This window comes from Littorina saxatilis, linkage group LG7 (genome assembly GCF_037325665.1).
Source record: "Littorina saxatilis isolate snail1 linkage group LG7, US_GU_Lsax_2.0, whole genome shotgun sequence".
NCBI lineage: Eukaryota > Metazoa > Mollusca > Gastropoda > Littorinimorpha > Littorinidae > Littorina > Littorina saxatilis.
The window spans coordinates 43,466,809-43,488,908 of NC_090251.1; the positions used below are offsets into that span (position 1 = coordinate 43,466,809).

The 22,100-nt window shown below is 41.7% G+C and overlaps 1 protein-coding gene across 1 annotated transcript; it reads right to left on the reverse strand.

The window, feature by feature from the left end:
* Nucleotides 1-11: 11 nt before the first annotated feature.
* LOC138971529 (nuclear pore glycoprotein p62-like) lies at nt 12-17,427 on the reverse strand. Its single transcript, XM_070344274.1, has 11 exons — nt 17,331-17,427; nt 14,301-14,442; nt 12,490-12,870; nt 11,858-12,016; nt 11,336-11,413; nt 7,110-7,464; nt 5,378-5,585; nt 3,121-3,305; nt 2,441-2,552; nt 1,535-1,601; nt 12-984 (listed from the first exon to the last, which is right to left on the reverse strand). Exons 2-11 carry the CDS (start codon nt 14,332-14,334, stop codon nt 893-895), a joined length of 1,671 nt encoding a protein of 556 aa, XP_070200375.1. The 5' UTR covers nt 14,335-14,442; nt 17,331-17,427; the 3' UTR covers nt 12-892.
* Nucleotides 17,428-22,100: the final 4,673 nt, after the last annotated feature.

The window sequence follows — 22,100 nt, forward strand, 5'->3', positions numbered from 1 at the left end:
AACAATAAAAATATGTTTTCTTTCATTTTAATCAACTTTCAAAATGTTATCCTTTAGTATGAGGGTGAGGATGATGTGAAAGTTAAACAAAGGGCAATTCTTAAAGTGAAATCAGTTTCAAGGTTCTCATACTATTTGTTTTCATTCTGATCTGGACAGAGACAAAAAATCACACACACAACCACACGCAGCAACATACATTTTAACCCAGTGTCGCACAACAAACACTGTGGAACAGCATCAAATAAAATTAAAAAAGAGAAATTCTATTTCTCTCATCAGTATATCATTTAAAAGATCTACAATGACTTATCTTGAGGAGGTTCAAATTCAAGGTCCTACCACAGTGTAGCATTAACCATATTTTTTGCCTGAAAGTCACCTTTCACATTCATCAGTACACACAAATCCAGCTTTGTTATCAGACTCCAGAGGACAATAGGTCAGTTGGACCCGGATTGACAATATTGAAAGATCCAAATGTCCTGGCTACAACAAAACAATAGCTACAAAGTTCTCATCAAAAAGTGTGCACCTGTTCACAAAGAAACACAACCACTGAAACCTACAAAGAAACGATTGACAATTTGTCCGATCAGTAGGACAAATTTTCAGTCAGAAGACCTCCTACATATCAAAGCAATATCAACCGGCCAGGCCAGGGGTCAGACCACTGCGTCAAATAAAAAAAAGTATGCGTCAGCGACCGAAACCTTTGAACAACATTGCAAATCCATTAAAGTGAGAGTTCCTCTCTGCTCACTCACCATTGAGGAACACTACTCCAAACTTGTCAAGCTTTAGAAAAACTTGCACGACGGTCATTCCATAAATGTCATATTTTGTCAATTCTCACTGCATCCACCGGCCTCCTGTGCTAGAAATGCCATCCTCAGCTGTATGCCAGACGGAAGTTGCGTTCTTGCTCCTTCTTTTCGCTCTCCATCACTTTCGACAGGTCTTCCACACGACGATTCAAGTTGCCTGCAACAGGGGCACAAGTATGAGAAGGTCCGCTACACACTTAAATACTATTGTAGAACATGGGAACCCGATTAAATGATTTAAATGAAAAATGAAATATTCCAAAAGTGACATAAAAAACTCAAAACGAAATTCTGGATTTGACAATTTTTTCCTTCTATAATTCGAAAAATAACTCGGTCGCGTTTGTATGGATAGGAGTAATATTATGAAACAACGAATACCCTTGCTGTTAGTTGGACAAACATTCCACAGGCCAGTCACTAGCGAGGGGTGTGTCTGACACACGTGGACAAGGAGCACGTGTGAATATTTGTTTCACTTAAAGCAAGGGTATTCACTCTTTCAAAACCTTTACAAACCCAACAAAGTTATTTCCAAACATTGTCTTTTGTACCTTTGAAACTCACAAAGAAGTCAGATTTTAGCCCCAAATCAGAAAATGTTCAATCTCATGTGTGATTGAGAGATTTTGATGCTCTCAATTCTTTGAGTTCACACAAACAACAACAAGAAAAGAACAAGAACAGATAACTGAAATGAATCCTACCTGTCTGTCGATCAACCCACATTAAGGAATCCATGTGAGCATTGAGAATCTTGGTGATCTGTTGAACCTAGGGACACAGAAACAGTCAATGTTGACACACATTCATTATTGATCAAAGCAAATATTAACCCACTTCTTCTGTTTGTCGTTAGCCTTTACACTTGGGAGTCCAGCTCTGGATATAAAGCTGGTATAATAACCCACTGAAAATCGATATATCTTCTCCAATTTCTGCTTTTCATGTGTGACATGTTGACCAGCCTACTGGATAGCTCACCCCAAATGCCTGCTCATAAAATAGGAATGCAAAGACAGTTTAATCTCAACCATGCTTTCTGGGTTGAACAAAACCCAGACTCACAAAAGTGTCTGTATATATATGAAACTATCTGGAATTTTTCTTGAGACTTCACGTGATCCTCAAACAGTATATATATAGAATATTCCAAATTACCACGTCTCAAATGGTTTTGTCGGTAACCAAATAAACATTGACATAATTTGATGTACACTGTCTAGATGAAGAGCGACATGTACTACCCTGATGGAATTTTGGAAGGAATTTGTCAGTCTTTATCTCAATTTGATTTTGGCGGGGGTCATGTACCCCTCATACTGTACAGGCAGTAAAAGATTACCATTATTTGGATAGCTCATGCAGGACCGATACTTTTAAAGTTGAATCCTTCTTTACAACCTATAGTTCATACACAACGACATCATTCAAACTGTGAGTTGTTTTTATGTTTCTTGCATTTGAATTGTAAAGTGCGTGGAGCTGTTATCAGAACTTGCACTATAGAAAAGGGATTGATTATTATTATTATTATTCAAAACACGATACAGTGAACTTTAAGGTGTCTAACTTTCTACAAACATCAATAAAACAGCAAACACTTTATTCACCGGGTCTTCTGGGTCGGGTTTGGTGTTGCCGGAGTTGAGACGATCGATAATCTCTTTCAGGTCCTGTCCCATGCGCTTCAGCTGAGCATCCAGGCTTTCTGCCAGCTGGTATCTGCAAAAACAAACAAAATATGCTGACATGTTTACAGCCAACATTTCAGGCTACACAAAGACATGAGCTCATCAACTGCACTTGCATCCTATTCTTCTAGCATCCCACAGGTTTTGCAATACCTGCAAGAACTTTCAGATTTTCAATGTCGTATGTGTTATGAATTTAATTACATGTGTATGTTTGGGTGTGTATGATTTGAGTGGATGCCTTTTTAACCCCAAAATCAGACTGAATTCCCAACCTTTTGAAATAAAATATACAGCATTGGGTTTTTTTCATTTTAACATTGATAACAATAATAATAATAATAGAACATTGATATAGCACTTCTCTACAGCTCAAAATACTTTACAAAGGCTCAGAGGGAAAAAGAAGAAAATACAGTGGAACCCCCCTTTTAAGACCCTGTTTTTTTCAGACTTTCTGTTTACAACCTGTGTAAATGTACCCCCATTTTAAGACTCCCTCCTTTTTAAGACCCGATTTTTTCAGATTTTTGGAGGTCTTAAAAAAGGGGGGTTCCACTGTATACAAATAACTACAATGGCTTGAAACCAACACTGACGTGTGCTCTCTCTCCAGGTCGGCGTGTTGCTGGTAGGAGATGGCGGGCATGGCTTCCAGTGCAGCGTCCAGTGGGGTCAGCATTTCAGCCAGCTCTCGCTGCTGGCTGTGCACAAAGTCCAGCTCGTGGTCCAGCTTCTGCTGCTCCAGCTTCACTCTCTCCAGGTCCGAGTTGAGCTGCACCGTCTGCAAACAGCCAATGCAGGGTTACTTTCATGAATTACGGTGGTAGTGTGTGTAGAGAGGGGGAAGCCAACATCCTGCACTTTGACCTGGAGTGCCCTGTCATTACCTACATCAAAAACCAGGGAGTCTTAAAATCAGAGCATCGCACATCCTAATCTTTGATCGGGAGTGCCCCATCTTCTTCTTCTTCTTCTTCGTTCATGGGCTGAAACTCCCACGTTCACTCATTTTTTTGCACGAGTGGATTTTTACGTGTATGAAAGTTTTTACACCGCCATTCAGACAGCATACGCCGATTTCGGGGGAGGCATGCTGGGTATTTTCATGTTTCTATAACCCACCAAACTATGACATGGATTATAGAATCTTTTTCGTGCGCACTTGGTCTTGTGCTTGCGTGTACACACGAAGGGGGTTAAGTCACTAGCAGGTCTGCACATAAGTTGATCAGGGAGATCGGAAAATCTCCACTCTTAACCCACCAGACGGCAGCGACTCGAACTCCCGACCTCCCGATTAGGAGGCCGATGTCTTACCACCGTGCCACTGCGCCCGTCAAGTGCCCTATCTAAAAATAAGGGGTCTTAAAATGGGGACAGTGTAAATCGGACACTTTAACCTGGAGCGCCCTGTCATTATCCACATCTAATATTAGGATGTCTTAATATGGGATCCCTCCACATCCTACGCTTTGACCCAGAGTGCCATATCATTACCCACGTCAAAAGCTAGGGGGTCTTAACATTTGAGCACTGTACATCCTACACTTTGACCCAGAGTGCCCTATCATTACCCACGTCAAAAGCTAGGGGGTCTTAACATTTGAGCACTGCACATCCTACGCTTTGACCCAGAGTGCCATATCATTACCCACGTCAAAAGCTAGGGGGTCTTAACATTTGAGCACTGTACATCCTACACTTTGACCTGGCATGCCCAGACATTACCCATCCCCGAAAGCTCTTGTACAGTGTCTCGCCACGGCAGTGCTAGAGCGACTCACATTTTTTTTCCATTCTCAATAAAGAGTCTGTGTCAGGCATTGACCTGTGTGACCTGCAGCAGAAAGAGTGCTTGAACAACTCACCTTTTCTCAGTTTTCAATGACGAGTCTGTGCCAGGCGTTAACCCTGTGTGGCCTGCAGCAGAAAGAGTGATTGAACGACTCACCTTTTCTCCGTTCTCAATGACAAGTCTGTCCCAGGCGTTAACCTGTGTGGCCTGCAGCAAAAAGAGTGCTTGAACGACTCACCTTTTCTCCGTTCTCAATGACGAGTCTGTCCCAGGCGTTAACCTGCGTGGCCTGCAGCAGAAATTGTGCTTGAACGACTCACCTTTTCTCCGTTAACAATGACAAGCCTGTCCCAGGCGTTAACCTTTGTGGCCTGCAGCAGAAAGAGTGATTGAACGACTCACCTTTTCTTCGTTCTCAATGACGAGTCTGTCCCAGGCGTTAACCTGCGTGGCCTGCAGCAGAAATTGTGCTTGAAAGACTCACCTTTTCTCCGTTCTCAATGACAAGCCTGTCCCAGGCGTTAACCTGTGTGGCCTGCAGCAGAAATTGTACTTGAACGACTCACCTTTTCTCCGTTCTCAATGACAAGTCTGTCCCAGGCGTTAACCTGTGTGGCCTGCAGCAGAAATTGTGCTTGAACGACTCACCTTTTCTCTGTTCTCAATGACGAGTCTGTCCCAGACGTTAACCTGTGTGGCTTGCAGCAGAAAGAGTGCTTGAACGACTCACCTTTTCTCCGTTCTCAATGACAAGCCTGTCCCAGGCGTTAACCTGTGTGGCCTGCAGCAGAAAGAGTGCTTGAACGATTCACCTTTTCTCTTTTCTCAATGACGAGTCTGTCCCAGGCGTTAACCTGCGTGGCCTGCAGCAAAAAGAGTGCTTGAACGACTCACCTTTTCTCCGTTCTCAATGATGAGTCTGTCCCAGGCGTTAACCTGCGTGGCCTGCAGCAGAAAGAGTGCTTGAACGACTCACCTTTTCTCCGTTCTCAATGACGAGTCTGTCCCAGGCGTTAACCAGCGTGGCCTGCAGCAGAAAGAGTGCTTGAACGACTCACCTTTTCTCCGTTCTCAATGACGAGTCTGTCCCAGGCGTTGACCTGTGTGGCCTGCAGCAGAAAGTTGCGCTCCTGTTCCTCCAGCTCCGACATCCACTTGTTGGTCTCTTCTTCCAGTTGTTTGTACGTCATCTGCCGTCCTGGTTTAGCCCCCAGCGCAGCCACTGCTGCTGTTGATCCTGCTGCTGATGTGGGGTTGGTAGCAAGGCTGTGAAGAAAGCCATGTATCTATATATAATATAGCCCAGACCTGCCTACCCCTGAAATGTACCATGTGTAGTTTTGGGTGTGAAAATAAGGCAAATGTGTAGTTTGGCAGGTGAATGTGTAGTATTTCAATTCGATCAACCCAAACCGCAAAACAGAACAGTTACTTATACCGTACTAAAACAAACACTCAACACTCCAAACAAAACTATTACAATGTGAACAATACTCCTCATACAAATACAAACAAAGCCCCCACAAAAATACAAGCCAAGCATTAAGTTTATTTGTTAAGAAAAAAATTATTAACTAGTTTGGAACATTTCATTTGTTAAAAAAAAGCTATGTTGAGGGGTATGCAGTTCATATACAGTGGGACCCCCTATTCAAGACCTGTGACAATCTGAGAACATCAAGTCACAAAAAGTAGGGACTGGGAGTATATGTATCAACATGAAGGCAAATTTGCATAAACAGAACAGGTTTGCGTCGGCAATAATAATAATATGGCAGGTCATTGCCTCTGCTCTGGTTACCGATCTCTCAAAAGTGAGCTTGTCTTGGTCTTCTTTCCCTGGCACGGGTTTCTTCACAAAACAGTCCAATTTTTCCTCTGCTTTGGTCGGGATTTCTCGAATTCCTCATGAGAAGTGCTTTTCTTGTGGCGGTTACACGGTCGTAAAGCCCACTGTGCTTCTCTGAAAAAGCCGTGTTGCACACAGTGCAGTGGGCAAAATGCTTCCCTTTTCTCCACGAAACTAGGCATGGATGCTCCTCATAGTACTTTGGCAGAAAAGCCTTGCTGGGAGTTTGACCAAGCTTCTTTTTTTTGCTCCGTGGCGGTTGATCGCCAAAGTCTTCTGAATCCGTGTTCGTCGCTGTAGCCTTTTTTTTCCCTCCAGAAAGAATGAGCTACGAAGTGACCACGTTCAGAAAAGTATGTGCTGAAACGCCCGCGATAGTTGTAATAACAGCAGCAAGACCAACTGACTACGCTACTCTCGCGGGCGCCGGGCATGTTTTGCACGCAGTACACAACCGGTTAGTACAAATTATGGATCGGAACTCGCTCGCGTTTTTGCGTATTCAAAATGTCAAAATGTGTAGTCGAAACGAAACGTTTGCGTAGTATAAGACAAGCATGCGTAGTTGCGTAGTTTGGGGACCAAAATCGTAGTTTACTACGCTCAATGTGTAGTGTAAACAGCCTCTGTATAGCCTGAACAGTTTTACAAATATTTCTAAAAGAGTAAGATCCAGCTATTTAACAGTTATGCCATTATATTAAACAGTCACCCAAGGCTTATTCTTCAGACTAACCTGCAAATGATAATTCACTCTGACCAGATCAGTTAAACTGTAAGGCATTGATTACGAGTGTTATTTTGTGGAAAAAAAAGCAATTATAATCTACAAATGCCCTCTCCTTTTTGAGAATAAGCAAAGCAAAAAAGTATAATTTTTTTCAATCAATTGAAAAAAAAAATGAAAAAAAAAAGAAAATAGCCACTTATTCTAAAATTACCTTGGTGCAGAGGTGGTGAGTCCCATGAGAGAAAAGCCAGTTGAAGCGGTGCTGGCGGCGGCGGTGGTAGGCGCACCCAACTTTGGTGCACCCAGTGCCAGACCTAGGGTGGGTGCACTTGTACCCAGAGTAGCACCAGATGCTGGTGTGCTGGCACTTGCTGTACTGAATGCGAACCCTCCAGTATTTGCAGTGGTAGCGGTGGCGGCGGGGGGAGCTGCGGCACTGGGAGTAGAGAAGCTAAAAGCAGGGGGAGCAGAGGAGGCGGGGGCAGCGGAAGGTGCAGTTGCACCGAAAGAAAAACCACCCAGCGCACCTGCACCTTGTGTTGTCACTGCTGCTCCTAGACCTAGTCCTATTAAAAAAAGAAAAGAACATTTGTTGTCAGGGCAGACACCACAGTGAAAAAAAGTGATTTTTTTGTTCCATGGTCATTCCCATTTTCTTTCTGATTCTGCATTTTGAACCTCTTCTGGTTATTCTGATGTATTTATTTTAGATCAGAATGAATCATAAACGGTCAAAACGGCTAAATAAACAATGTATGTGCAATTATGTATTAAAAAACACAAAATAGCTAACAAAATGCGCATGTTTCGGAGTTGACTGTGAGTTAAAAAACATCGTCAACAGTGGTCACGTTTGTATGACTGGGAGGAGTTGTCTTTTCTTTGCGAAGTTGGTTGATGACGCGGACAACGGGAATTTCCGTTTACGGATTTCGCGCCGTTTGTAACAGCAACTAGAAGACATTCCAATGAGCCGAAGAGAACCGATGAAGATTCCGGAAGATTCCGTATGAACAGTTTTCAGTACTGACCAATCGAATCGCGGATATTAAACTTCGTTTATGCTCGGTCTAGGTTCGGTTCAATTCGGCCTTCCCAGAATGCACTATTCTTGGATATCTTTCTTGAAACTTCAGTTGGTCACAAGTTTTGCCCCGAGTTCAGTGCTAGACATGCAAAGGAGAAGAATATCGGGTAGATTCAGGTCAGTTACAGAGGCACGCGTGACAGAAGTTTAAACAGAAAGTGCGAATCGATAGCGTCGTCTGCTATTGCTACGAACGAATCGGAAGAACAAGTGTGTGCATTTTCCTTCTTCGAGAAGGGACATTGGCAGGAAACTATGCTTCTTCACTTGAGATGGGATGGAGCAAGAAATCACCATCGGTGGTGTACGTGTGAAGCATGTTTCCATGAGTGTTTTGAACCAGGACTCATTTTAGAGTTGCGGAGCGGACTGCCGTGACGGTAGATACGGACTACAAGGAGTTCGCCATCTCTGACAACGAGAAGGCAGGCCTTATGGTAATCTTTTCTCCGGAAAAAAAGCAAAGCAAATAAACCGCTTACAAGAAGAACAATCAATACGAAAATGACTTTGTTCAACCATGGTGCAACACCATGCATCTCCGGGGAAGTCTGGTGCAGTTGCATACTAGCCCAAGGAGAGCAGGGAAGATGCCAAGCAGCAAATGAGCTGGTTCGGTATGTATTTGTTTTCTTCTTTTAAAAAATATATTAGTTAATACAATTTGTTGGTTATGTGTGCGGCTCTGGCTTTGTGTTTGTGTGATTGTTGTGTTGAAGTACAGAATCAAAGTAACAACATCCTGATGCAAAGAAACTGAATAGGATGCACAGTCTGTTATGGGTTGCTACTGTGAAGCTTGGTGGTCACCAGGTTTGTCAGTGTTGGGGCAAAAACATCTGTTCTTTGCTCATTTATTTTCTCAAGTATATATAGCTTCCTCCTGTGATCACAGTTTTATTATAGCATAAACAAACATGCATTCGCATGTCCCAGTGAGTGAACATTGCTTCTGGTCATACTTCCCATGCAGACCATAATTTATTAAGGTTTCTGCATGCGATGGATGTGCAATTGCTGTAAACCAGACCATTCACTAGCTCTCAACCGCCTCAGCACCATTTACATGATTATTCAACAGCTATTCATCACTGCTTGACTGTCAGCACTTACATACGCATGCGCAAAAATAGCATCTTATTACATAACAATACCTTTTTCAAATGTGTGTGTGTGTGGGAGGGGGGGTATAAATGTGAATAGCAGTATTTCGGTTTTTCTTAGACATATTAATTTAGAATTTATGTTTGTCTCTACAGATGCAGAGGTGGAAGCTGGAGAGGAGCTTCCGAAGTGCCCATGGCATTGCAAGGCAATTCACAGAAATCAACCCAAATATTGTTGTATAAAAAATAAAGGACACTGTTAAACGACTCACTGACTATTCAATTCAAGTGGCATTGTATTAAAGTACACATAACAAGGTTCAAAACAAAATTCCATGCAGTTTTATAAAAGCCTTACTATTTTGAAAATGTGCTGTTTGGCGGCCATCTTGGATTGCTACCATGGCAACCGACTGTGCACATTTTTTTTTTAATATTTTCTCAGAAGATAGACTGAATACTTTAATTCTTAAAACAAACTTAGACTCGAGTTATTAAACACAAAAAATCACTTTGAACACTGTTGTCTCCCCTTACACATTTCCACAATCAAAAATCTCAAATGTATACAGTGAAACCCCCCTTTTAAGACCTTAACTCACTCGCTACAAACCACTGCTATCGCAGTGGTCCCATGCACACCACTTCCCCACGAACCACTGCGATAGCAGTGTTTGACCGTTGGATTTTTTTTTAGCTCAATGACGTCAATTTTTGTACGAAAATAGAGAGGCTGGCTCTCAAGTTTAACCAATCGTCTGCAAATTACCAAGCTAGTTTCACTTCTGTCTGCTGTAGAACGATGACGCGAGGTTTGATTTCGTACTCGCTGGCTTTGTGCAAATTTGCATAACAACAATGGCGTCTACCAGTACGACACGTGCTGAAACACTGCTATCGCAGTGGTTCGTGGGGAAGTGGTGTGCATGGGACCACTGCGATAGCAGTGGTTCGTAGTGAGCGAGTTAAAAAAATTTCAAAAAGTTCAAAAACGCGAATTTGAAGTGATGGCCCTGCGTAATTTTGATGCCAGAAAAAGGGTTATTTATACCCCCCATCTAAATCAGCTATTTTCTAAGTAAAACACTTGAAACTTTGCACTGAAGGGCATCAACATATCAACAGTAAACCCTGAAAGTTTCAAATATCTGTGTTGAGTACTTCTTCAGTAATGATTTTTTTTACCAACTAATACAAATGGCCAGTATACAGTGGAAAGCATAGGAAAAATCGCACAGTAGGGAGTGAGTTAAAACATCTGAGCAAATTAGGCCTTAAAAAAAATCTGAGCAAATAAGGCCTTAAAAAAAATCTGAGCAAATTAGGCATTAAAAAAAATCTGAGCAAATTAGGCCTTTAAAAAAAATCTGAGCAAATTAGGCCTTAAACAAAATCTGAGCAAATTAGGCATTAAAAAAAAATCTGACCAAATTAGGCCTTAAAAAAAATCTGAGCAAATTAGGTCTTAAAAAGAAGGGGGTCTTAAAAGGGGGATTCCACGGTATACTTGTGTTCCATGACAAGAAAACTGTGGCATCTGTGTACAGGTGAACCTGTCTAAAACAACCACATAGGGGACTAATTGCTACAGGGTGGTTATGGACAGGGTCCCCTTTTGGTGCACATCCCCATTATTTTCAACGCTCCACCATACATATCATACTTTACATTACACACAAACACCCACAAAGTCACAAAAAATCCTTCTGATTCCAGTTTTCCACAGTCATTCAATGTTTTCAGAAGCAGCAATAAAGCTGGACTTTCGTCCGCACCACAAACACCAATTGTTCTGCTGATTGTTCTACTGATGAGGCAAAATATGCCACAAAATTAGAACCATCCATTATCACCATTCTGTTACTATATATATTTATATGTTTCTCCAAACATACTGTGTATTTATCCGGACTTTTCAAGTGTGCTGACTTACAGATTAACGCACAAAAACAAACAACATTGCACAAAGGCATTTGTTATGCAGATGAGCTTGCATGAGACAGAAGATATAGACAGGAGAGAGACAGAAAGAGAGAGATAGGAGACATACAGACACAGACAGACAGAGAGAGAGAGAGAGAGGGAAAGAGAGAGAGAACGAACAAACTTTATTACTCAAGGATGGAGATTTTAGGCTAGAGGAGATTTTAGAGAGATGGAGATTTTAGAGAGAGAAAGAGAGACAGACAGAGTGGGAGAGAGTGAGAAAGAGAGATAGGGGTGGGTGGCTTGACACCAACGTACCCAGTTGAGGCTGTGTGGGATTGGTGGCAGGGCCTCCACCCAGCAGAGACATGAGCGATGAGCCTGTGGTAGCGGTAGCTGTGACACAAGCAACAGATATAAACACATGCACTTCATGAATTATTATAGGTATGCAGTGCAGAGACAATGACAAAAACAATTGTGCATGCATTGCTGAGAACATGATATCTGGTTTTAAAAGCCAAAGAAACAGTGTCCTTTCAATCACAGGTTCAAAATAAAATAAAAACACCAAAACAATGACACAAAAGAGTAAGCATTTTGTTCACTGGGGCTGGCAGCAAGTTTTCTGTTCAATACGTCCAAAACATTAATAAGCACTATGACTCACTGAGTGACTGACTACTCAAGTGAGTCATAAAAGAAAAGCGAACAAACAAACAAAACCTGAAATAACCACACACACACACAAAAACAACTACAACCATACAACGAAAAGAAGCATACGCAAATAATGATTTTCAAAAGATTCAGAGAATCCGAAAAACTAGCAAGGCTTACCAACAGGTGTGGCGCCAAGCATTGTGCCCAGTGTAGGACCTGAACTTGCAGTGGTCTGCGTTGCACCTGACAAGCCACCACCACCACCGCCAAAAGAAAACCCAGTGGATGCTGCAGGTGTTGTTGTTGTGGTTGTTGTAGGTGCACCTCCACCACCACCTGTACACAGAGCAGTGAATCTGAAGGATTTATTGCACACAATTATAAATGCTACAGACCATAAAATTCTTTTTTTACAAGAAAGAAACGCTACAGAAAATAACACTCAAAATCAGAACAGTTCAAAAAAAGTTACAGGCGTCAGAGCTTGATAAGTTGAAAGTCTGCTATTTCAGAGTCAAATAAATAAATTTCAACTTCCCCTTGTAAATGTGCATGCCTCACAGCCTGCCTGTATGATGGGCACCGTTGCATCTTTCAGTATAGATTAGGTTGCAATATAATAACATCAGAAGGACACACACGTATACAAAAAAATGCACACACCAAAACCCAGTGCATTTTTATTCAACTGATCAAGCATATTCTCAAACTATCACCAAAAAACTTGTCAAGAAATCCCCTGACAGTAAACCATACAGCATACTTTAACCCAACAGCAAGAAGAAAAAAAACCCAGTAAAACCACTTACCAAAACTAAAGTTGAAACCTCCCATACCCGCAGCACCAGGGCCTGGTGCCTGAGTGGCCGGTGCATTGCCTGCACCGCCAAACGAAAAACCACCAGCACCACCAGCCGGTGCCTGTGCAGTAGTGGGGGCGGTGGCAGTGGGACCACCAAAGCTAAAGCCACCGCCCTGCCCCGCAGGCTGACCGGTGGCACCAAAGGAAAAACCACCACCACCACCAGTAGCCGGCTGAGCTGGGGCTGCGGCTGTACTGGCCGGTGTTCCAAATGCGAAACCGCCGGTGCCAGCCCCTGGAGCAGCAGATGCACCTGTATTGGTGCCACCGAAGGAGAAACCACCTGCCGTGGCTCCGGTGCCCGCAGATGGCTGTCCAAAGCTGAAGCCTGAACAAAAAAAGGTTATAGGCCATATTCAAGAACTGTCCATACACATACTTCAACTTACATTACAAAGTAACATGAGCGAGCTTCTAGTTCTATCAACAACGCATATTTCTGACATAGGTCTAACAGACATTTGTTTTAAAGTTATCATTATTTATAATAAAATATAATTACAGAGGATAATAATATGGTCATATTATTCTTGCTGAGAATAATATGAGAAACTCCTGCTGAATGTGAATGTGTTAAGAACACTTTAGCCATTCTCTTTTGTTTGCTTCAAACCCAAAGTGCATTTTTCTCATATTTTCGTTCAGGTAAACAAAACGGCTCCATGGCTTCTCTTTTTATGGACTGATAAGGCCATATCGAGAGCCAAAAACCTCTGTGAATGCTATTAACCCAAAGAGCACCTTGACTTCAATCCCACATGTCACAATATACCATTTTATCATACTTAATAAACCAGTTATGTACAGAAGACTGTGAAATTGAAAATATTCGCACTAGGCAGATTAGAGTTTAGACACAGGCTTTAGTTTTAATACAGTTGAACCCCCCTTTTGTTTGTTCGTTCATGGGCTCAAACTCCCACGGCTTTTATGTGTATGACCGTTTTTACCCCGCCATTTAGGCAGCCATACGCCGCTTTCGGAGGAAGCATGCTGGGTATTTTCGTGTTTCTATAACCCACCGAACTCTGACATGGATTACAGGATCTTTTTCGTGCGCACTTGGTCTTGTGCTTGCGTGTACACACGGGGGTGTTCGGACACCGAGGAGAGTCTGCACACAAAGTTGACTCTGAGAAATAAATCTCTCGCCGAACGTGGGGACGAACTCCCGCTGACAGCGGCCAACTGGATACAAATCCAGCGCGCTACCGACTGAGCTACATCCCCGCCCTAACCCCCCCCCCCCCCCATTTTAAGACCTTGTTTTCTCAGACCTTCTATTCATAACCTCTGTAGATTTACCCCCATTTTCAGATCTGATTTTCTCAAATTTTTGGAGGTCTTAAAAGGGGGATTCCACCATACTATACCAGCTGTCTTGTTTTCTTCCCTCACTGTACCGAGTTCTACAAACCAGTCGCTCAAGATGTATAAAAAAAGAAACTTTCTTCTTATTCCAATTTTATTATTTCTTATTTATCCCCTGGTCAATCAGGTTACAGCCGTTCTTGGTGAGCTGCAGAAATAGTAGTAGATAGTATACAGTGTTGAATTTTGTGACCATCCGATTTAAGACTCCCCCATATTGAGATCTTGGCTTTCTGAGATTTTCAGTTCATAACGTCTTGAAATGTACTTCCGTCTGAGGACTAAGTCCCTCTCAACTTTGAGTGTACATGTAATAGTATACCTGATTTTCTTAGACTGATAGCACTTTTTATAAAAATGTATAAAAGATAGACTGAGTTTACTTACCTCCTGGCTTCTGACCACCGGCACCACCAAACATGTTTTGTTTATATTTCACTTCAAACCAAAGTCTGCAAGTCCAAAAAGAGCTACAGCGTATGGCTAATCAATGTTCTGCGCGAAAAGCGTACAGTAACACCTCAGGAACCTGAAACAAAAGTGAGATGAAACTTGCAGTGTTTGTATCAATCATTCGTCTAAAGACATGCAATTGCAAAGTCATGCATTTTGTGGACACAAGTGAACAATCCTTTGACTTGTTTAAACAAAGTCCACCACGACCTTGTCGCAGTGAAGAGCAACCACGCACCAAAGCCAAGCCCACCCAAGTGCAGGACTAGGCAGATCCACGCTCTATCCTACGAAATCCCCCACTCTAGGACAGCCTACAGGCAGAAAACATTCTTCCCGCGCACCATTCCAGAGTGGAACCGCCTGCCTGTAGAAACTGCCACAGCGCCATCCCTGGCATCCTTTCAGGCCAGGCTGGCATCCTTTCAGGCCAGGCTGGCAACTCTCCACTGACCCATCATCCCCCCCCCCCCCCTTACCCCCAACCTCCCCCCCCCCCCCCCCTGAACTTCACCCCTGACCAAGCAATAGACCGGAACCACCATCACCCAAGCGTAGCAGATTCATCACCATGCTGATGTTGGCTACCTATCACTAAAAAGAAGAAGAACACTTTGTCCGAATAATTGAATAACAACAGAACAAATATCTGTAACACTTACAATCCAAAATGTGACACCAAGTACGTTAAAGTATGTTGGCAAAATATTCTGAGAGTTTCAAAGCAATCCACCAAATCATTGCTGAAATACAGTGCTTTTTTGTCATGATACCCCTCAAAATTGATGAAAAAAACTCTGATCGACACCTGCATCAGTAGGAATACGTAAACTAGCCAAACAAAAAAACATGTTCTGGGTACAGTGAAAACTGTCAATTACGGTCACTGGACTTAGCGGACACTCGCAGAATACGGACAGTCAGTCTCAATCAATCAATCAATCAATGAGTCTTATATCGCGCATATTCCGTGGGTACAGTTCTAGGCGCTCTGCAGTGATGCCGTGTGAGATGAAATTTTATACGGCCAGTAGATTGCAGCCATTTCGGCGCATATTTAGCTTTCACGGCCTATTACTCCAAGTCACACGGGTATAGGTAGACAATTATTAACTGTGCCTAAGCAATTTTGCCAGGAAAGACCCTTTTGTCAATCGTGGGATCTTTAACGTGCACACCCAATGTAGTGTACACGGGGGGAGGTTCGGACACCGAAGAGAGTCTGCACACAAAGTTGACTCTGTGAAATAAATTTCCGCCGAACCTGGGATCGAACTCACGCTGACAGCGGCCAACTGAATACAAATCCAGCGCGCTACCAACCCAGCTATATCCCCGCCCCGGCACGGACTGCTTTACACTGTAAAACACCTGTACGTTACGGCCACCTCGGCATTACGGACGCGGACACGTATTTTGGGTCCATTAGAAGTGTGTGCGGCCAGATCAAAGGCATTGTGATAGCTGGATGGCCTTGTTAAAAGACACGACCTTCTTCCCAGGGGTCAATGACCCAGTTTTTGCCATGAGAGGTGGTTCCCCTGTCATACTATCTGAGAGAGGAAACACTTCCTGCATCGGGGTCAGTGACCGAGTTTAACAGAGTGGAAATCTGTGTGTGCGGCCAGATCAAAGGCAGGGCAGTACCTAGTAGCTGAAACATGCATTATCACAAGTTTTTAAACTTGTTTTACAACAGTCAATATTAAATGTTTCTCTATTTAATCTAAACAGCTTCTGTTTTTCTTATAAATGTACATGTACATGTGCAGTACTCTCTCTCTCTCTCTCTCAACTTGACTTTGTCGCGTTTACTTGCACCTGTCTAATAAGGACACCTGCAGAATAAGGACACTTTTGTCTGGTCCCAAGGGTGTCCTTATTTGACAGGTTTTACTGTAGATGATTTGATTTTGACTTTCTTCTTGATGTAAAAGTTGCGAAGTTTCGCCTATTGTGATTTTTTTCTGGCTTTTAATTGATCCCTTCCGTGTTTGTCTGGTCAATTTTGAGCGTACCCTTATTTGAGCGGCGGTCACGTGATCCCTGTTACTGTTAGGGAAATCTTTAATCCGAAAGGTGATCCAAATAGCCAAGTGAATGGCCTTAACTGACATAGAAAGTCTGAACCAAATGACACAGGAATTAATGCTAAAAGTATAATTTGGGTGCGAAATTTAGTTGTCGCAATAATGTTTGGCTAGGTTTAGTATTGAAATTTAAAATGAAACTGAAAGTGAAAGGTGCTGACACTTGAATGAATACACAGTTGAAGCACAATGTGAACATCTTGTAATACCCACTCAGAAGAAACATAAGTTAAAAGTAAAACGATTTGAAAATAAAATTGACTGCTACTCTACTGTCAGCACGGCTGTGCTACTCTTAGTCTTACGTTTTCCGTGACCGGACATGTTATAATTGAATGGATCGGACGAACTTTTGGTTTCATGCCTGAATGTGTTAAAAGTAGTTTTACTGCTTATGTATCGAGCAGTTTTACAAGGAAAACTACTCTTTAGTTTAAACTAATTAACTATACAAAATAGCGACCGCAGACTACGTCGTAGTTAGGAAATGAACACAGACTTGACACTGACAGAGATTCATTTGATTTCCCTGCAGAACCGTATGTTCCTCTCAAGGCTTTCTTTGACAATGAAAACTCAAACAACATGGGTAACCGAAACTAAGCGAGGGAAGCTTACTGGATGGGCTAATCTGGTTTTACCCAGAGAAAACTGGAACTCAACTAGTCTAGTGAAAGTACATGAACTGATGAAGCCCTTTCATTTCCGTCATTTACATTTTGGATTTAAAACTCCTGTTACGGCATTCAACGATGTGACCACAAAGGTCGAACCGGAACGTAACAACATTAATTACAATTTTACTGCGTGTCGCTTCATTGAAATGTCACGAGAAAACAACATCATCCCACGAATCGAGTTCAAGCAACCTTACCTTCTTTTTCTTGTGTTTTAGCCGCCACCAGTGTGAGCGGAAGTTGATACAACATCCGGATAAGTCGAAACAACATCCGGTTAACACAAATTTCACTACCGACTAAGAAACGAACTCGGATAGAAACTTTTACGCAATTTGTGCACCTGAATTATCGCAAGATTTGTGGGCGTGAAAACAAAATCTACGAGTTGGTTATAAAGACACTTATACAGCACCAAACAAAAAAGACTAATTGGAAAGTCACCCGGCCTTGAAATATTAGTCACTAGTTTGCACTGCCGTCTTACGTGACAGTCACGTATGCAGTAATCTGACGCTTTTATCATTAACAACAACAAATGCTGGAAACTGGTATTTCACACATTGTTTTTGGTTAACTTGTGTTCAGTTTAATTGGTAAACAAGTTGTTTTTAGTCCCAAAACACGGCCCTTCTTAGAGGGCCCCAAAGGGGGGGTATCATCACGATCACGGGAAGGGAAATTTTAGCTTTCACGATCACAGTTACCTTGATATTTGTTTTCACGATCACGAACACCAGTGGCAAATCACGGTCACGGTAAAAGTTGCATGTACGGAAAGCACGTGTCAAAGTAAACACAACCACACAGTAATTCGCTCCTCTGGATCTATTGTTTATTCAACACAAAGTGAGAACTGTTGCACTTTTTTATTATTATTTTTTTAATTCTCTTTCATACACACATAGAAATACATATCATGATTTGTAATCAGTAACAAGAATGTTGTTTTGATTGCTCTCTCTCTCTCTCTCTCTCTCTCTCTCTCTCTCTCTCTCTCTCTCTCTCTCTCTCTCTCTCTCTCTCTCTCTCTCTCTCTCTCTCTCTCGCCTCATACACATTCAACTCCCACACCCTCTCTCACACACATGAATATATACTTGCACAATTTCACATTTCCAGAGCTAAATCTTGAAAACCCATTTTCTCAAAAACTATTGGGTGGATTGAAATTAAAGTAGAGAAAGGGAGAATGTACGTTCTGGCTCACCGATTCCGACAGACCCTAAATATTAACGCAAAATAGGCTTCTGGACTAAACTTTTACTAAAATGAAACATGCGACAAAATCAGAAAAATACTGCATAAATCCATACAAAAAAAAAATACAGTAAAGTAAGGTTGTTTTGAACCAATGCCGGGTCTGTCGGAATCAGTAAGCCAGAACGTACATTCTCCCTTTCTCTGATACAACGCTAAATTTAGTTTCCATTGAAATATTAATCCAATCTGCCCGTCGTAGCCAAGCCCAAGACTACCGTATTGATCTGGTAAAAACAAACAGCCAGCCTGCAAGCTTGTCTTCTATATTCCTCCAATGGCAAGACAAGATTAAATCATGTGATAGCAACAGTTACGTCACGTCCACCCTAATGTTTTGTTGTGGCTAGCAACGGGGCTGGGATATCTTGTCATATTACTTTGGTGGTTGTGCTGTTCAGACTTGTTGGAAGCGGTGGCAGTTTTCTGTGAGAGAAGTGTTTGAATTTGTGTTTCTGTTGATTAATCTCATGTCTCAAGACAGTATTTCTTCACAAGAATTAGCTCAGGAAATTAGTGAAGCGCAAGCAGCTAACCAAAAACTGTTAGATTCAGAAAGTATGGCTTTTGAGCAAGCTCAGGAAATTCCTCTTCCACCACCAACACCATCAGAATTTTGGACAGAAGAAGAGAAGAAAACTTTGTTAGAGAATCGGAAGTATTTTGAAGAAATGGTGCAAATTGTAGATAAAGCTGTAAAAGAAGGGCCGATAGAATTACCTAAAAAGCCGAAAAGAAAGATTGAGCAGTTGTTCAAAGAAAAAACAGGAGTAAAGAAAAGCAGAAATGATCTCACAACTCCACAGGCATTACACAATTATCTGATTTCTAATCAAGCTGATATAAAAACAACGATTTCCAGAGAAGCTTTTTCTGAGAAATTATTTGAAAACCCATCAAATGAAGACGAAATGGTAGAAAGATTAAACAAAGGAGTGAGAAATTTAGCTAGACAAGATGCACAGACTATGATGATTTACATTCAGTTTGGCAACTTTTTAATTCTGTGTAAAAACTGGCAGGAGAAGGAGAGGAAAGAAGGGAGAATAACAGAAACTTGGGCTGACTGGTTGAAAGCAAAAACAGGCTATTCCGATGTTCATGCACGGAAATTACGAGCCGTTGCAGGTGTTCTTTATGGATATCCTGGATTTTTTGCTGTTGGTCTCCCCTTTCGTTTTATTTACAGCAAGCTAAATAACATTAAGAGCATGCTGCAAGTGCCAGAATTTGCTTCCATCTGGAAACAAGATCCTCATGTACCAGAAACAAGCCAGCTCCAACATTCTCAAGAATTCTAGGATTCTAAAAATAGTACCGTTCACGCGTGAACGGTAGGTCTTGCTGGTAAACCGGCGGCTTGGGTCACTCTGTTTCAACGCTTCGCTTCACTACGCTTCACTACGCTTCAATATTTAGGCTGCCTTCGGGCGGCCGCCGAGTGTTAACTTATTCAATTGACTTGTTTATTTGATTCAAGCTTTTGATAAGTGTACTTGGTGGCTGCTTTGAAACTCAACAAAGCCTTCTCCCCTTTCACAAACACTCCCCTTTCACAAGCAACGTCCTTTTCCCCGCTGCAGTCAAAACAAAGCTGTCATAGCGGGTTTTCCCGATTGACAAAAATTCTTATTACACACTCAGACTATTTGGAGCCGCGTTTGTTCTCCAGTGCCCAATTGCATAAGAATATTCTGGTGATGAATAAACGCGCTTTGTGTCATTAGCATCTAAAGATTTCTTGTTTACAATAGTTGTGTTGATCTGATGAAGCGCGGAACTGATCTTAGGGTTGTCATGGTGAAACACTCGCTTCTGAAACAGTGCTTCCTTGTAGTTATCATGCGATATGCTCGACTTTACAACCTGTTTGCTTACACCCTTTGCTTTTTTAACCACCCCTTTCTCACTTGCAACACTGTACATTTTTGCACGCAATCCAACATACTCCTTAATTATCTTCCCATTCATTTCATCTTTCATCTTTCCAATAACCTTCTTGTTAACATTTGAGTGCAATGGTGATTCTTTAGGGTAGTCGCAAGTGTCATAAAAAGAATCTTTTCCTTTTACTGCAGGACTTTCAGCTTCTAGATCTTTGTAAATGTCATCCGCTGGAATGTCAAGTAAGAATGAATCTGTGTCTGTGTAAAGTACTCTCGATTTGGGATATCTTGGTTTCAAATAATCATACAAAAACTCAAGCATCAACAGTTTTGACAACTCTAGCACAGTAAAGCCTATGAATACTGGTTTGTCAAGCTTGACTACAAGTTTTTTCATTAAGATACCATACAGCTGTTCATGAAAGTATTTAAAGTCTTGATACTGTGGTTTGGATGTCAGCTTGATGGCCTCATTTTCTCTTGTAACAAGTCTAACATCCTTTCTCTTGTGTGGGTTTTCCATTGTCTTACCAAAGCAACTGTTGTTCATCAGTTTAAAAAAGTCTTTCTCTGATGCATCAGCGGCTTTGGTTCTCAGTTCTGTGTTTTTCATGATGTAAGGTTTCATAAACTGTTCTTGATCAAATAAAATTATACGATGAACAGCCTTCAAAATTAATCCATGTCTAATGTAAAACTGTAACAGTCTGTAGTGACACACATACTTCTTTTTGTGAAACAGATTGGGCACCAGCTTTGGAGGTTCTCTTGGGTTTACTTTTAACCTCTCAGCCGCTAAAGGATAATCATTATGTAGATCATGAAGTGATAGTGGATAGTCTAAGTCAACTTCTAGTATCCATCCCTTTCGACTGTCTGGGCCTGCTTTTAATATTGTCAGCACAACACATTGTGAAAATGGTCCTGAATAGATCTTAAAGTTCCGAAGTGGAAGCGTCTGACACATTGCCCAACCATACAAATTGTTTGCATCTAGATACATGATGTAATTAGAAGGTTTCATAGGATCAAAGTCGTCCAAGTATTTGTTGTTGGCTTTGCAGTAATTGTGTGAAGCCATACTGATTCCTCCACGTAGTCCATTTTCAATCATCTGAAGTGTAGGTAGATCTGATAGCAAGTCAATCTTTACTCCTGTAAATCTAAGAAATGCATCCCAGCTCATGCCTGGTGCAGATATGTAATGTGAAGGATCTAGATTGTAGTGCTTCATACATGTTCTTCTGTAATTCTCAAATATATCTGCAAGTAAACAAACATCAGCCAACAAATATTGATCATGATAATCACCCATTGTATTACATCCTAATTTATTCCATGCAGTCTTAGCGTGTTCATAGTCTTCGTCACTTATACCTTTACCCTTCAGCCGTGAGAAGTAAGCATCCTTTGGTGGTAACTCATCTTCATCAAACCTCTCCCACGAATCCATGTATTCATATGGATAGACTCCCTTTCTAACTAAGTCACTGTCAAAGTACTTACATGTGATTGGGAAAGCAGTTAGTGATGAAGATAAAGACTCAAGTGTTCCCATCAGATGTTGAGCAGAATCGTAGAAGTATAAACTATTCAGAGTGAAGGCCATGTACTTTTCTGAAGACTGCGCAATGCATCTTGCTTTGTATTCATCAGTTACTGCCTGCATGATCAGATGTGAATCATAACCGCGCAAGTTATGGAAGAAGATTGGAAGCTTCCAAGTCTTAGGATCAAACTTTAATTGTAGATTACATTTGCTGTGTGCTGCTCCTCGGAACTGCCCACTTACATGATCATGATCTCTTACTATTGGATTGT